Below are 16,674 nucleotides of genomic sequence, written 5' to 3'. Positions count from 1 at the left end.
TTGAACAACAAATGTTGCACAAACCAGAAATAGCTAGAAGCTGATTTTCATCTGTGGTGCGTTTGGCAGAAGCAGAGACAGCAGGTCTATACGGTGAACTGATAAAATCCATATACAAAATGAAAACATCCTGTCAACAATAGTCCAGAGACACAATTATTTACATATTTGCATAGCTTTACCTATTGATCATCAGTGATTGATGAATTTCAGTCGGATTTGAAATTCGCATGTTGTTCTGTGCTTATTCTTGTGCAATGTTTCATATTCTTTAAATAAAAGGCAAACCATTCATGTAAGGTGAAGTATTTCCCTCCATTCCAGGGCAAACCTCCACGCCTCTATCTTCTCCTCCACCTGTTCCCTGCTCTCTCTACAGATCACAATGTCATCCGCAAACATCATAGTCCATGGAGATTCCTTTCTAACCTCGTCTGTCATCCTGCCCATTACCATAGCGAACAAGAAGGGGCTCAGATCTGATCCCTGATGTATGTAGTCCCACCTCCACTTTGAACTCCTCCGTCGCACCTCACCACTGTCTTACGGTCCTCATACATGTCCTGCACCATTTGAACATACTTCTCTGCCACTCCAGACTTCCGCATACAAAACCACAGTTCCTCTCTGGGCACCCTTATTATAAACTTTCTCACAAAGACACAATGCAGCTCATTATGACCTTCTCTGTACTTCTCTATTAACATCCTCAAAGCAAATACTGCATCTGTGGTACTCTTTTTCTTGCATAAAACCATACTGCTGCTTACAAATGTTCACCTCAACTCGTTATCCTCTGCAAGTGTTTGTTAATAGTAATGTTCAATAAAGTTGTAAAAAATTCAAATAAAGTATTTCCGCATTAAACCACGCCTCCCCCATTCACTTTGACACGAGCGCTGTCATTTTTGGTCAATTATTAGATTTATTGTCATTTCTTAATACAATTTTGGATTATGAAAGCAAGGTTTTGATCGATCCACTTTTCACCGAACCGTGTCCGTTACAGAATGAGAGGGGCTTAAAATGCTCAAAGGTAGTCGCATTATTCCTTTTCGGGGTAAAACTCCATTGAGGACTACATTTCCCTGGACGCCATGACTGTCACCAGGCTTTGTACGTATAACGTCACTCACTTCCCAGATGCTCTTGTTTTGGCTGGTTGTTTGGCTTTTCCGCGATCTATCTCGTCTACAAATAAAACGGTTTGTATTGGCATTGCAGCAAGAAGCGGCGGTATTGTCTTGTTCTGTTATCTTTCTTCCTAGCACGTTGATCTTATATTGTATGTACGCGGTTTGAGACATTGTTGTGGACACTAATTTAGAAGTCCACAAACTACTTAACCTACTGGCTAGCTCGCTAGCTAGCCGAGCTCTTTAACGTTAGCTTAGCGTGGTTATTTCCGCTCTTCAAATTTGCGCGAAAATAATCGATTGCTTATCTTCACGTTTACGTTACACGGCGGCTTCCTATATGCGCGGATGCCATTATTCTGTTAGCGCTAATGTCAAAATGAACTTGATTTAATATGACAGTTTTGCCCGCTAGACGTCGTTCATAGCTTTGATCATCATTTCCGTTAGAACATAACATACAGACAGGTTTGAAAACTTTAGTCTGTTAGTCTTTGTCTTTTAACTCAACGTCCCAAGCTCGATGGGCGACGTTGCTGGTGTTCTGATCTCAACAGCTTACTTTTAATCAACACTCGTCAAGCTCGGAGTTGTGTGTCTTAAGTGACGCCAATTTAAATTCCCTCATGATTCACTTTATTTAAATGAGATTTTGGCCTACTCGCAATAATTATTCATTCCAAAGATTCTGGATGCACCTGTACTGTAACTGGTTTGTGTGTTCTAGATGGTGTAAATCAAGCAGCGACTGCGTACAAGTGAAGTTAGGGGGCTGTGGAGTTGTGTATCATCATGGCAGATGGATGCAGTGATGACGATGTCATTCACTTGGCAAGCTTCAACATTCACCGAAGCCAAGGTAACTAGGCCCAAAATACACTCTAGTGGGTCATCAAGTTGCAAACTTAATTGTTTCAGTGAGCCTGTTTGTAACATGAAACGTTCATAAATCGATGTACGTAATATGTATATAACACCACCAAGTTAAAGAGTCTTCTTCCATAATAGAGAAAATCTAATTCAAGTGTTTCTTATGTCGGTTTTCTTTTCTAGTTCATTGGTAGATTTTGGCATCCCAATTCAGGAAAACTTGTCTTTATATTAAAAAATATATATATCATTAAATGGTATGTCACATTGTCATTTAGAAGATTCATTCACTACACATTTCTTTAAATTATATTAATAGATTGCCTTGCTCACCCTTCATTTTTCTAATAACAATCAAAACGGCAGATCATACGTTCCTTGGTTGCAAAATGCGGGAGGAAGAGCACAGATCTTTCAGCTCATGTATGACAAGCGCTTCCAATAACACTTCCTTTCAGTTTCCCGTTTCTTTGCAGCCATTCTGACTCTTTTACGCTTTCTTTTCATGTTTGACGGTCTGTCAACACGGCACCTGCTTCCGTTTTCATTCAACGCAGCCAGTTCTAGCATAGGATTGTGTGAATACATTGTACGTAGGTGGAATTTAAATAACATACACACTCTAAAAAAAAATTCTGCTTTGTCTCAATCTTTCAGGTAGCCATTTAATAGTTTAATTGAGAATATACAGTCTTCTTGTAGTTACTGTTAGCATAATATAGAGAGCATTAAAGATATAAAGATCAGGTCAAAGTGACCTCGGAATTTTTCAATTGCCTCTCCAGGATGTTGTCTAACAATGTTGTGAGGGAGCTGGCCACCATCCCTCACTGAAAAGGTGTGATTAGAGCACTCACATGGAGCCATGCCCATGAGAATTAGAAGTCTAAGGAGGGTTTCACAAATATGTTAGCGCAGTGGTGTCAAAGTCCGGTCCTCGAGGGCCTGAATCCTGCATGTTTTAGAGGTATCCCACGTTCAACACAGCTGATTCATATTTAGGCTCATCGGCAAGCTCTGCAGAAGCCTGATAATGATCCTGATCATTGGGTCAGGTGTGTGGGGTAGAGAAACTTCGAAAACATGCAGGACTCAGGCCCTCGAGGACCGGACTCTGACGTCTGTGAGTTAGCCTGTTATATGTGGGGGATTCATTGCTGAACATGGCACAGGTGAATAAAGAAAAAGTGAAGTGCTCGCAAATCTGGTTCCATCTCGTATGTTGATCACCGACTTAGAGGTCGGAACAACAACAAAAATCTTACAAATGTCAATATTTGTTTAGGCTCCAGTGCCCGTCAGAGGGAGCTGATCACCATTTCTGATGATTCTGATGATGAGACTGTGACTTTGGTATCCCACAGTCCTGTTTTAGTTCCAGATGATGATGATGCTGATGAAGATGATGTGAGCATACTAGAGGTGAGGAACAATTCTTTGTACAAGGGGAACTAAACCCAAGAGGTCAAAACTTCGTTATATTTTAAATGTGCATATCTTCTTAATCAGCTACTTTTTACTTCTTCTTCTTTTCTTTTTTTTTAATCTACAAAGTTATTTATTCTAAATTGTAGGGTTAAAACACTGCTCTCTATCTTTGGGTTTCTGCCTATGGGGGCCGCCATTTTTCGGTCTAATGTAACATGTCACCAGTTTATTACTGTATTTTTGTGACCTAAATGTGCACCGGTGTAAAAGGCGCAGTCTCAATTATGGGTGCCATTTCTGTATTTAAGTCATACATAAAGCGTACCGCATTATAGGGTGCATGCATGCAGGGCTGGCCCTATGTGATTTGTTTTCCATGTTTATCTCCACTAACACACCTGATTCATGATCAGGATCGGTATCAGGCTTCTGCAAAGCTTGCTGATCATTAGATTCGGCTGCGGTGAAGGAGGGAAACATGGAAAACAGGCTGGATAGTGGCTCTCGAGGACCGGACTTGGGCACCACTGCTCTACACACGGCATTTTTGATTGACTGTTAAACTAATACCAAAACAAAGTAATGGCAATAATAACAGTAAGTCTTCTCCATCGAAATTACACCATAGCCTATTAGCCGCCTTCACATTGGCTTTTTGCATACGAAAGTTACATTCCATTTTGATGCACATGTTGTTTGAAGTTGCGGTAGAGAGCTTTGAAGTCTCCTTTTGAATAGATAAGTGGCCGGGGTGATAGATGGAAGTCTTCTTTTAGTTTAATTTCCCACAGGCTGCAGAGACTGGACCACTTATTTGGAAATCCAGGTCCAGAAAGTAAAAACCCTGCCACAGATTGGCTTTAGCCACAGAGGCTTCTATTCAGCTTGCCAGGTAAACAAGCTTGTCCCCACCTGATGAGTAGAAGCACCTGTGGCTAAAGCCAAACTATTTCAAGGTTTCTACTTTCTGGACCTGGAGTCCCGAATCCTCTTTATACGTACGGCAATTAGCATAGCACAGTGTGAGACATTCCAAATTTGCACACATCTTATAAAAACAGAAGGAAGAGGCTTTTCATAATGTGTTCAAATGTTTAGCCATTTAGAGGAGGACCTTAGAATTTCATCATTCTGCTGCTTTTGTTACGATGACGGAACAATTCTGACGAGGACAGCAACGGGACTTTATAGTGATATTGACCTCCTTAGAAATGTATTGGTTAGTAATACAGTTGCTGTTCCACATTATCCAGATGTGCATTCAAAAGTTTAGAAAAGGTCAAATTATGTTCACCTGTAAATGGTATAGTGCATTGTAGGATCTGAAATTTTGCCCAAAAGCTGAATATCTCCTACATTTTGTGGGTAATGCTTATTATAGGCGCAAAATATTTTATGAACAAAATAATTAGTTGTGGCAGAGATGCATCTTCATGAAATATTTGTCAAAGTTGACTTAAGTGTTTAATTGGAAAGAGGCTATTATGTAAAGAGAAATGTGTTTTAAGCCACATTTTTGCCAATAGTGTTGTGTGACATCATAAGATGCTTGTCTTTTATCGGAATGCTATAGATAGTTTTTTTTTTTCACTTTTGTCAGTCTTTATTTTTTTACTTCGTTCATTCTATTGTAGTGACAATCTTTTCTATTTGCTACTTTGACTAGTAACCCAGCAAAAGGATGTTTAAACTGGCACCGACAATGACATGTAAATATTGTCTTCTTTTTGTTGCAAACTCTTTGTCCTAGCCACAAGCACCTGCACGCAGACATTTAATACGGCCGGCGGCCAAGTGGAGCGGGGCCTCGCAAAACCTTACTACAAACGGTTCAAATTCTGGGCCTTCTACGAGAGACCCAAGTACCCCCTCTACCTCCCGAGATGCTAGTGCACACTCGTCTGCAGTCAGCACATCCATACTCGCGCAGCCACAAGAGATAAAAGTGGAGGACAGAGTTGATTCTTCGTCTCAAACCCAACCTACCTCCGGACTCGCTGAAGCTGTCACACTTGGTGCAAAGCACCTTCAGCCTGGCACATCTGGACCGGCTTGCTCCACGGGACATTTGGTAGCTAGGCCACAGCCAAGCACTTCTCACAGTGTTGCTTCAAAGACGCTTTCTGCCACGACATCTCAAGAAAGGGCGCAAGAAAGTGTCAGCGTTCAAGACAATCCTCAGGCGAGGACTTCATCTGCAGAGCCACAGCCTAAAGCAAGCACATCTACACAACTTCACCCTAGCAGCTCATCGAAAACAGTAGCCCAACTTCTCCAGGAGAAGAAGTTGAACCCCGTCATCATTCCCCAACAGCCCGCCATTCGAGCCTTCGCGTTGATCATGCAGCGTCAGCAACAGGAGAAGCCCCAGACCACAAGCCAGCCTGTCTTTCAGCCCATGAGCGGCAATCTTATTCAGATTGAACCCCAACCTCTAGCCCAGGCTCCGGCCCAGGCCCCCACCCAGGCCCCCCAGGCCCGTCAAGTGGCACCTGGACTACAGTCTGCAGTGCTAATAGCCGCGGCCCCTCAGAGGCTGGGACCTCCGGAGGAGGGCCACCAGATCATGCTCGGGAGCCAGGCAGCCGGGAACGCTGGTCTCAATCCCCAGCCGCAGGGTGGCGCCTCGGGTGCATTTCCACAAACCCACATCAATTTAAACCCTCCTGCTCAGCCAGCTCCAGCTCCTGCAGCTTCGGTGCCCCACAACAGGATAGACATGCATCAGATTCTGGATCTCGGCCCCAACCCGGAAAGGGTCAACCCAGTCCCCGGTCTAGTCGCGTTCCCGCCTGTTGCTGAGGACATTCCCAGAATAGAGGATGCAAGGCCTGGTCCTTCTGAGCCACGAGAGAGGTTGGAGCGGCAGGACCACATCAAAACCCTCATTACTGGTGTCGTAAGTTATAATGTGCACCTCTTTCAATTCAATTCCAAAAATGTGTTTCATTCTTTGAAAGAAAAAGAAATGAAAGGGGACAGAAAGGTGAAAAATTGGTATCTGTCCCTAATCAACACATACACAAAATAAAATGATAGAAAACAGTCAAGAAGCTTTCTGAGTAACAATTAAACAAAAATAATTAAATGACCATGTGCTAACTGTTTATCCATAAATTGTGCTTTTATAAAAAAATAAAAAAAATGCAAATGAGCTGAGATGATTTTGTTTTATAATCCAGATTGTTACACAAACTGGCACCTTGAGTTGAAATACATCGATCTTTTTGTTTTGTTCTGTATTCACCTCTTTTGTCGTTTTCTCTTAAAGGGGAAGTCAACAACCAAAACATTTCTTGACAATATGTTCTATACAGTCCCACTAGTCTAAATACCGTATTTTGGTTCATATTGTGTTAGTGGAATATGAGTTAAACAGCCTAATCCAGCCATTTTTATCAATATCAAGAGTCGGCCATTTTACCACTTGCTTCAAATAAATGCTGCTCAGCTCTCAGGTAACAACCAATCACAGCTCATCTTCAGAAAACAGGTGAGCGGTGATTGGTCATTGCCTGAGCAACTGTGACGTCATCTTCAGTCGACAGCAAGTGACAAAATGGCCACCCCCTGAGATTAATTAAAAACAGCTGGATTTTGCTGCATAATTCATATTCCATAAATGTAATATTAATCAGAATGTCATGTTTAGAGTGGTGAGGTCACATATAACACATTATTGTCAAGAAATGTTTTAAGATTCACTTCCCCCAAGTTCCAATGGATGATCTGGCCTAAATGTTGTTTGTTCTTTCTCTCTCAAGTTGGATCTCTTCCCAAATGTCCAAGAAGCCTATGTAGCACACCTGATCCAGACAAATAATGTGAAAGACCTAAATGTGTAAGATTTGTATTTATTTTTTACTCTCTTTTTGAAGTGATTTGCCACTCTGTTATGTCAGAACACAATTAAGTGAATGCATTTGTCAAGGAATTTGGATCAACAATAAACATGTTTGGCGATTGATTGTAATTCACAGCACAAGTACTGCGAGTGAATGATCTGTCTTTTGTGGGAGATCATCATTGCACCCAACTAATAAGTTCAAAGTCATGTTTACATGCACCTTTCCTCTGCTGTTTTCAAGTATCTGTAACCTGCTGTTGGAGAACCCCGAATATCCAAAGACAGAAGCTGCTGCAGCCACAGTAGCGCCCACCAGCATCTTACTGGAGTCTGGAGACAGTAACACAGAGGTAACCACCTTGGAAGCGAGTAAAGAAAACTGCAACATGATGTCGAAAAAGGCCACATGTACGTTTGTATGCAAGTAATTGGCTCTCTGGGCGGTCTTGCCTATCCGGCCAAGTGTGAAATGAATCCATGAGACAAGGCCACGCCCACAAAACAGGCTCATTTCACTATGGCAAGAAATACTGTGTGTAAAATATGCTATGCTGTTTGAACACTTGGGGGAACTGTTTTGAATTGTTACCCCCCCAAAAAAATCACATTTCCTTGCATATCTTTTTCAGGTAACTGAGGATCTGTTTGATTACGCCAAGCTGGGTCCGCTAGGTCCGGAGACGGTGACGCAAGCTGCAGACTTGCTTATGGCCGACTTCAGGATGATCAGCTGTCAGGACATCAAATGGGCCCTCAATGCACTGAAAGGACACTATGCAATCACACGCAAGGTGCTTATTGTCTCCCACCCCGCCCGATTTTCATATATACATATATATATATATTAAAAAATAATAATAATAATTTTTTTTAAAGACTTAACATCAAGTCTAATTCAACCAAAAGCCACAAGGTTGAATGTTTTGTTTTTGTCAAGGAATTGCAACAAAAAGGCGATTTGATGCAAGGTGGACTCACAAAAGCAAGTTTTATAAACTAAGCTCAAAGTTCTGTTTGTTAAATGTATATGATATTCTGTTTTTACCAACTTTTAGGTAGACTTATTCAAATGGGGAATGTATGTTTTGTGTACAATGAGTGGTCTCTCGATTTTATTCTCTTAGGCCTTATTTGAAGCTCTGAAGAAGTTTCAAGAATCAGGCGACCTCTCAGGAAAGCGACGACGAAGCAGAATGTCTACTGAACGCTGCTACGTCGATTTCCATTTTGAGCATGGTGAGGGGAAGGGGAAAAAAACGGATGTACTTACTTGTATGTTCATTGATTTCAAACCTTAGAATAAGTGTTAATTTATCTAGCAAATTTGCCTGTCTGCGCTGCAGGTCAGATCAAGTTTGACAAGAGGATGTATCTTTTGGAGAAAGGCCGACGCTACTGCAGGACGTACTGCAGATTGGAGGCTTCTTTACAAAAAGAGCTTACCTTCTTTCAACAGAAGGCCAAGGAATGGGCAGAGGTACTCTTATTTTTGTCCCATGTAGTTACATTTTGGTTCAAGTGTGATTCAAGGTGTTTCTTTGCTGTTGTCTTTCCAGCATGAGGACTTTCTCCTGGCGCTGCAAGTCAATGAAGATGAATATAAGAAAGTAGGTTTATTTCGTGCTCTATAAAATGATGAAGCATTTTTCCTGATTATTTTTGAAAATGCTTTTGACCTGACCTGTGACTTTGTAGTTTGATCACCATAAAGTTCCATTTACCATTTTGTTGTCCAGGATGGTCAGCTGATTGAGTGTGGCTGTTGCTACGGAGAGTTTGCCTTTGAGAAAATGACGCAGTGTTCGGACGGCCATTTGTTCTGTAAAGAGTGCCTGGTCAAATATGCTCAAGAGGCAGTGTTCGGCTCCGGAAAGGTACGTCCTGGATGCCAATAAGCAATAGTTGGAAAGTCAACAGTGCCAAAAGATACTACAGCAATTCTCAATAGAATTCAAACTTAAACTGAACTAAATAAGGGCCCATCCATTTCATTCATTTTTTTTCGTTTGTTTGAGTTAAATGGTGTGTACCATAGTATGTTGCTGGAAACTAAAAACAAGGTTTCAGCATTTGTCATCTGTAAAATCAATGAGTAGGGCTATGATGATGTAGGAATTTTAATGGCTGGCTGGCTACTAGGGGTGTGCCAAAAAAAATCGATTCTCATTTAGTGCGATTCAGAATCGATTTTAGATGTCCCAAAATCGATTTTATTTAAATTATTTTATACTGTCTAGTGTCTACCCTTTGTGTGTGCCTTTTATTGGGAGCGCTGTTCATGTTGTACCCGATTTGGCCACTTAGGGGCAGTGTGGTTCCACGCGGTCTGGAACACTGTTAAGTTGTAACCACATTAGAAAGTAGAAGGAAAAAGTCACGATCAAGTTATTCCAATAAAAGTTTTTTTTTGCAGCGTGCAGCCGTTCTTTTGAGTGATAAAAGTGCCGCGAGTAGAGCGCTAGTTAGCATTAGCGAGTCAGACTGGAGTAGATCATTACGATTCCTTGAACATCTATAAATTGAAGCAAAAATCATTGTCAATCAAATCATTTTGAAGCAGAAATCGTTCTTAATCGAAAATTTATTCTGAATCGGATCGAATCGTGAGACATTCAAAGATTCCCACCCCTACTGGCTACTGCTTCTTAAGTAATACATTTGATTTCCCCAAACTAGGTCCTTAATTACCCTTTAAAATACATTTAATCCTTATAGTGGATGGTCTTAAAAATGCCATAGTTGTCTAATTATGTCAAACCAATGACGGTAAAACTACTAATAGTAAAAAAAAAAAATAATCTCTCATTCTTTGAGTGTAGATTGTAGACACGATTGTCTCATATTCCTCTTTTGATGTCAAACCAAAATTCCCAAATGTTTTTCGGCCTTCAGCAAAAATAAAGACATTTGTTTAACCACTGTTCTAATACTTTTTGATGTCAGTGTATATATATTGTCTGAAGTTACTCAAAACTACTTTGTGTTCGTGTATGCAGTCGCAGCTGAGCTGCATGGAGGCGGGCTGCCTTTGCTCGTACCCAGTCTGTGAACTGGAGAAGGTCCTACCAGAAAACATCCTTTGCAAATACTACGAGAGACAGGCGGAAGAGGCCATTGCTGCCACCTGCGCGGATGAACTAGTAAGGTAAGAATGAATTAAATGTGCGTCTCTTGTAGTCCCATCTGAATGGGCTTTTGCTCCAGAGCAGGTTGCAATGGCAATACTGTGTACGGTAGTGTGGCGCATACAGAGCAACACTTACCAATGCAACCATCCGTGCAGTGTTGCTATAAATGATTAGACATAGTCGTGTGTACTTTGGGGTTTGGCCTTTAAGCTAGACATCTACCAATCACGACAATTGATCACTTTGACTTTGTTCTGTTGATAACCATCAATAATGTTTTGAGCAGATAACTGACAGTTACAGCTTTATTTCACTGAAGCAAGTCTGAGGGGTGCGAAATTTGACAATTTCATTAGCTATGAAACGATGATTTGTCCTGATTTTAATGTACACATTTCAGGAGAGTGCTTTTGATGGCAGTCTCATTATTATTGTCTCTATTTCTGTTTGCGCAATGTGCAACAATTATATTGTGAATAGTTTTTCCTTATTTGGTTGTATACAGTTTTAGTCTATAAATGACAACACCCCAACAGATGTTTTCTTGTTAGAATCAATATTTTTATGGATTAGTGATTGGCAGCAGGAATCCAGTCAAAAATCTTGTTGACTGAAAAATGAATACATATATATTGAATTACATGACATTAATAAATATTAAGTATTTATTTCCAATGTGGCAAAATATGGCATTAACACTTTATGTCACTAACATGGATTCAAATTAGTAATCTTTGTGTGTCTGTACTGAATTACGTTGCTCGTTTTTTTTTTTTTGATTGAATGTGATTTGAACATGAACATTAACATCGTCACTTTCACCCGTTCCCAGGTGTCCCTTCTGCAACTTCCCAGCCTTGCTGGACAAAGACATGTCCCTTTTTAGCTGTCCCAATCCTCGCTGCCGGAAGGTCAGTCCTGCGTTTGCTTGATTTGAAAAACGATTTTTCAACTATCAGATGACAAAAGGTGAATTTCATTCCATAGGAGAGGAATGATTGAAATGAAGTAGGAGACAACACAAATGAATGTTTTGTTCAATTGTGACCAAATGTAATGACAGTGAGTTGTCCAACAAGAATCATTGCGGGTGCAGAGGTCAACCAAAGTGTGAGCGCAAGGATTGATGGGGACCGAATGGTTCCATCTGGAGAGGTCGCCGCCTCTTATCACTGCCTCCTCCCAATGTCTTGAGGAATGCGGGCGGGGGGCGCAGTGCAATTCACTCTCTAAATCACCTTTATCAGGATGAACGCCCCCACGTATCAACTGCAATCTTTTTCTTTTATTTTTGTGCTATCTTTCTTTCCTTCCTCTTCGTTTTACATCAACCCAAGAAGCTGAGTGAGTGGAGATAAAATAGTCACGTGGTCAGCTGCAGTTCTGAAGTTTCTTTTTGAGCCCTCCGGATGTAGACGATCCTACATTCCTACACACGCAGCCTGGCCTGCTTAATCGCTTCGCAATGTATTTGTCATATGACATTTGACGATTCTATTGCCACTTAATGAGGAGTTGAAGCTTCAGTTTTGCAAGTTAGTTGCTTTACCTGTTCAACATGTGATTTTGTTGTTAAAAGCAAGCCTTGGATTTTTACGGGAGCACAGTGAGAACGCAGCCCTCTGCTCAAGCGAGGATATTTTGTGAGCTGTTAAAAAGCTGTTAAAAATGTTGACAGCTTAAAGCAGCAAGCGCCATACAGAAATTTACCAGAAAATTGTTTTCTGTTTGGGAATGCAAATCTGCCATATAATAATATGTTTTGTTTCCTACATGTGTAGTAGCCATGACAGAGACCATGTTTTGTATGTTCTCCCCTGTTGTGCTTGCGGGTTCTCCAGCTTCCTCATTCCCATGTTAGGTTTACTAAAGACTCTTGTTGTGTGAATGTGAATCGTTTTTTAATTGACAACCGATTGCCAGGCGACCAGTCCAGAGCGTACCTCAAAATCACATGGTTTTATGATTCAGATCACCCGAGGCAAGCAGTATAGAAAATGTATGGATGAAAAGACTGTGTGCTTATTTATTCTCATGCAATTCCACTTTTGAAGCTGTAGGGGGAGCCCTTTACTTTTCGAGAACAGTGTGTGTGCTCATTGCACAGCTGCACGTTGTTTAAGCACAGGCACACGCCCAAGATCCCTTACCCGGGAGTAATATCGTAATATGCAACAGCTGAAAATGCTAGCTGGCTATTACACTTAAAAAAAAAATTATATATATATATATTCTCTTTGGAGCAGATAGGCTTAAAAAGGATGACTTTTTGCACAACCCCCATATGTGAATTAATTAGACTTCTGTTATGAAAGTTGGTGCTTTTCTTTGTTGAGTATAATTTATTTATTTAGCTGCTTTTCACTGAGCCCCGTGGTCTGCTTCGGCCTGTGACCAGGGCGGGGCCTTATTATGTAATTGACACACTTCCACGAGCCCGCCCACGGTTTTCCCTCCCCGCTCTCCGCACCCCTCCACTGGTTTCCCATTGGCCGAGAGCACTTCCTCCTCCGTTTTGAAATGTGGTTCACATCAAGTTTGACCCACATTCCCCTCCCCTCCTTCCCGCCCTCAGCCGCTCTCCCCTAATGTATTCCACATGTGCTCATGAGCACATGTGAACAAGCTTGTTCCTGGCCCGCATTGGATTTCTCCATGGCAAATGTAGGCCAGTGGAAAATTGTCTTTGTCTGACAACTGCTGCACATTTGCTGCTTTTAATGCAATAATGTCGCTGCGCGTCATCAAAAAGCACCTCGGATCATGACGCGATGCAGACCCCACCCCCGTCAGAACCTCTGCAATAGGCCTCGCACCACCTTATAAGGTCATGTGCAGACAAAAGAGTGACAGAAGTGGAGGAAGAGAGGAAAGGCACGCTATGCATGAAGACGTGGAGAACCCCCCGGGGATGGCGTGTCATGACAAGTCAGCACAGGACAGACGGATGCTTGCGAGCGGCTCAAGCTGAGGCTCGAAAGAACGGACGTGGGCCGCATCGTAAAATGTGGTCTTCGCTACTGCGTGTGTGTGCGGCGTGCGTGTCTACCGTTAAGCAGCCACGCTTCCCGGCGAAGATTGGGGAACAGTAGGGGGCGATGGTTGACCACACTCTTGCCCCTCTTTGTTAGCCACACTTTTCATGACAGTCCATTTCTGCATTGAACGTGCCGCGTACCATCTTAAAATCCTGCTTTTTTTCCATTGTCCTCCGTCTGACCTCTGCTGCCGAACGAGCACACGCACGCAATGTTAGATGAGCCAAATATCGACGATGTATTAGCCGAGCGATGCTGTACATGTTGTCGCCAAAGCTCAAAGGATGGATTTTCAGTTTCTAGGCAACCAGGCTCTCGGTAAAAGGGCAAATCTCGCCGCCCCGCGTGTGCGAGATGCAGGGCCACACCTCGCTGCGTCTGCAGTGCAGACTGATATTGTTCTCTGCTTTGAGTCCAACTGAGTAAAAGATCCCCGTTTCAAATGTGACCATTTTCTTTTTGTTGGCGTGTAGGAAAGCTGTCGAAAATGCCATGTGCAATGGAAGCAGCATGTGGGGAAGACGTGCGAGCAAGTCCTGGAGAAAGATGAGATTCGCATGAGGGTGCTCATGTAAGTGGGAACACAACAACAACAACAACAACAACAACAACAACAAAACCCTCCAGTCTCTTTATAATCCTCCATCCTTTCCCGTCTACACGCCAAAGAGGATGCTAGGTAAATTGCTCCGTTTCCCGGACAACGCTACGGGAAGCAAAGTGGCCGGCTGCTTCCCGTGGGCCCGCTTAGGCAGTACTTCCTGTTTTGAGCCATTGAGCAGATCTTCCGACTTCCTGGTCGTGACAGAGACAGGAAGTGTCCTGGTAGAAAGATCAGTGGATCAACTTGATATGAAGTACTAGACGACAACAATTTCAAACACACTACACTACTACTTTGAAATGTTTTTAAAAGAAAATTGCTATGTTTAAAAGAACCGTTGACAGTTTGTTTGAAAGTTACAAAAATGTCTTCCAAAATCATGGACATATGTCACGCCGTTAATAGAGACTTACTTGGCCTCCTTCAACAAAGCTGAGAGAATGATAATGTAGCCCCGCCCACTCTTAGGTACGGTACAGTACGGCTGATGTCCAAAACAGCTGGTTCACACTTTCAGAAACAGAGAGTTTATATTTATTTGCCACTCCAGAGACCCAACTATTTGTATACGAGCAATTAAAATGTCAGTCGCTTAACCAACCACAAGAAGAAACAAAATAGGTTATAAAAGCAGCAGAATTTGTGGGTCAAAGGTAAACCTCTTCCCATTGTACTCTTGTGAAATTGAAAGCAGCCCACTGACATTCGGCCTCAGCCATCAGCCAGACAGTCTTAAACATGCCAAGGGATCGCAACTCTGATTGGGATCATCTCTTCGCTTTTTTTAAATTAATTAATTTTTTAAACACTCTTGTGTCGTTTTTGTGCTCGTCAGCGAGGAGCGGATGACGGCCGCCCGTGTGAGGAAGTGCGTCAAGTGCGGCATGGGCCTGGTAAAGTCTGAGGGCTGCAACCGCATGTCGTGCCGCTGCGGCGGCTTCATGTGCTACCTGTGCCGAGAGGCCATCACCGGCTACAACCACTTCTGCCAGCACGCCCGCTCGCCAGGCGCTCCCTGCCGCCACTGCCGCAAGTGTTCCCTCTGGACCGATCCCACGGTACACAAGTGACAACCCTAACTCAACAATATACAGTATAGCAAAAATGTTCTGTTTAGGAGCCATTTGTTTTCATTTGAGAGGAAACAACGGACAAATGTGGCTCACTCGCTAATGTTGCCTGCGTGTCTTGGCGTGTTTCTGCAGCTAGATGACGAGCGAAACATTCAGGCCATCCAGAAGGAGGGAGAAGTGGAGCTCAATAAGAAGTTTGCAGGTGAGTTTCTCGGTGATGTGAAAGGGTCGACCGAGACCCTTGGACACTAACCCCACCCCCTTTTGGTTCAGATCAATCGGGAAAGAGAGTGGGCCCGCCCCCAGAGGTCGTCCAAGAGATCAAACGTCCTCGTGTGGGTCCTCCCCCCGAAAATGCTCCTCCCCCGGTTCCCCGTCATCCCCAAGCGGTGCAGGCTCCCCTCTTCGTGCCCCCTCGCGCCCATTACCCTCCCGCCGTACTCCAAGGCCAGATGTACATGATAAACCCGTTGCCCCCGGCGCCCTACGTGCCCCCACTGCCAAACCTGCTCCCTTTGAACAACAACGACAACCACCACCATCACCACCACAACAATCTGCACGGCGACCGGCACCCTCTAAACATGAACATGATTGACATGCCCATGCACTACGGGCCCGCCCACCACTACTTCAGGCATTTATAACACACACACAGGAATTAATTCTCTGTCAGCTACATCTCACGCATACACCCTCACTACAGATCACCTTCATGTTTTCAGAATGTCCTAGTGTTTAAAAAAAGCCCTTTTTCTCTGTTCGCCCGTTTGCTGCCAGCCTTCATCTGATGTCAGTTATTGGCCTGCTACATTTGTATAGACACACAAACACACACACTTGGCCTTCTCGCACTTGTTCTCCACATCTGTTCCGTTTAGAAAAAAGAATCATTCTGAAAGCATTGCTATATTTCAAGTTTGTATAAAGAAAAAGTTTTATGACAAGAAAAACAGTTGAGCATTCCTGTCTACACGTCTGGCAAAACGTGTGGGAAGCTGTTTGGTTTTCTAATAAAGTTTTCTGTTCATTTGTTTGTGCTTGTCATACTTGTTTTTGATTCCGTGGCCCACTGCTTAGCACGACCAACTCTCACTTCAGAGCTCGTGGCTTTCAGTCTGTTTGCTTCCAATGCGCGTGTGAATTTTCTTCAGTTTCCTCCCACATCCTAAGAAAAAGTTCTCCCAAAATTTGAGAGGTCTGCGCAAAATTTCTCAACTAATAAGACTCCTTATCAACCCATTATCATTAGCAAGCCTCATTTCAGCTGCATTTAACCAGAGGTCACTGTTAAAAGGGGAAGTCAACCCCCAAATTTTCTTCACAATAATATATTCTATGCAGCTCCACTGGTTAACACTCAGAGGGCAGCCATTTTCTTACTTGCTGTCGACTAAAAATGACATCACAGTCGTTCAGATAACCATTCACGGCTCATCTTGCGAATGTAACATGAACAAACTCCGAAAACAGGCGAGTCGTGATTGGTCGTTATTTTTGTAAAGAGGAAAAATGTCTGCCCCTTGAAATAAGGAATAAACTTATGTTTT

At 42.7% G+C, this 16,674-nt stretch overlaps 1 protein-coding gene across 2 annotated transcripts; it reads left to right on the top strand.

Annotated features, from left to right (window-relative positions):
• The first annotated feature begins 873 nt into the window (after window positions 1-873).
• rnf216 (ring finger protein 216) lies at window positions 874-16,160 on the top strand. Of its 2 annotated transcripts, none has more exons than XM_086093573.1 (17): window positions 874-1,116; window positions 1,864-1,995; window positions 3,292-3,428; window positions 5,185-6,333; window positions 7,199-7,275; window positions 7,523-7,631; window positions 7,911-8,072; window positions 8,406-8,517; window positions 8,625-8,758; window positions 8,838-8,888; window positions 9,018-9,155; window positions 10,278-10,426; window positions 11,242-11,320; window positions 13,921-14,018; window positions 14,887-15,109; window positions 15,257-15,326; window positions 15,398-16,160. In XM_086093573.1, exons 2-17 carry the CDS (start codon window positions 1,929-1,931, stop codon window positions 15,769-15,771), a joined length of 3,129 nt encoding a protein of 1,042 aa, XP_085949699.1. In that variant the 5' UTR covers window positions 874-1,116; window positions 1,864-1,928; the 3' UTR covers window positions 15,772-16,160. The 2 variants fall into 2 exon arrangements, with proteins under 2 accessions (XP_085949699.1, XP_085949623.1); XM_086093497.1 differs by lacking the exon at window positions 874-1,116 and adding an exon at window positions 1,130-1,205.
• The last annotated feature ends 514 nt before the right edge of the window (window positions 16,161-16,674 follow it).

The sequence above is a fragment of the Leptonotus elevatus genome, chromosome 1, assembly GCF_054856555.1.
Source record: "Leptonotus elevatus isolate MCC_2025b chromosome 1, RoL_Lele_1.0, whole genome shotgun sequence".
NCBI classification, from domain to species: Eukaryota; Metazoa; Chordata; class Actinopteri; order Syngnathiformes; family Syngnathidae; genus Leptonotus; species Leptonotus elevatus.
This window is presented reverse-complemented; position numbering and strand designations above follow the sequence as displayed.

What these genes read in the sequence shown, in the direction of transcription:
- rnf216 (XM_086093573.1), top strand. Translation starts at nt 1,929, where the DNA reads ATGGCAGATGGATGCAGTGATGACGATGTCATTCACTTGGCAAGCTTC. An exon ending in AATGTGAAAGACCTAAATGT is followed by an intron (nt 7,276 to 7,522) that starts GTAAGATTTGTA and finishes GCTGTTTTCAAG; the next exon opens with TATCTGTAACCTGCTGTTGG. An exon ending in ATGAAGATGAATATAAGAAA is followed by an intron (nt 8,889 to 9,017) that starts GTAGGTTTATTT and finishes TTTGTTGTCCAG; the next exon opens with GATGGTCAGCTGATTGAGTG.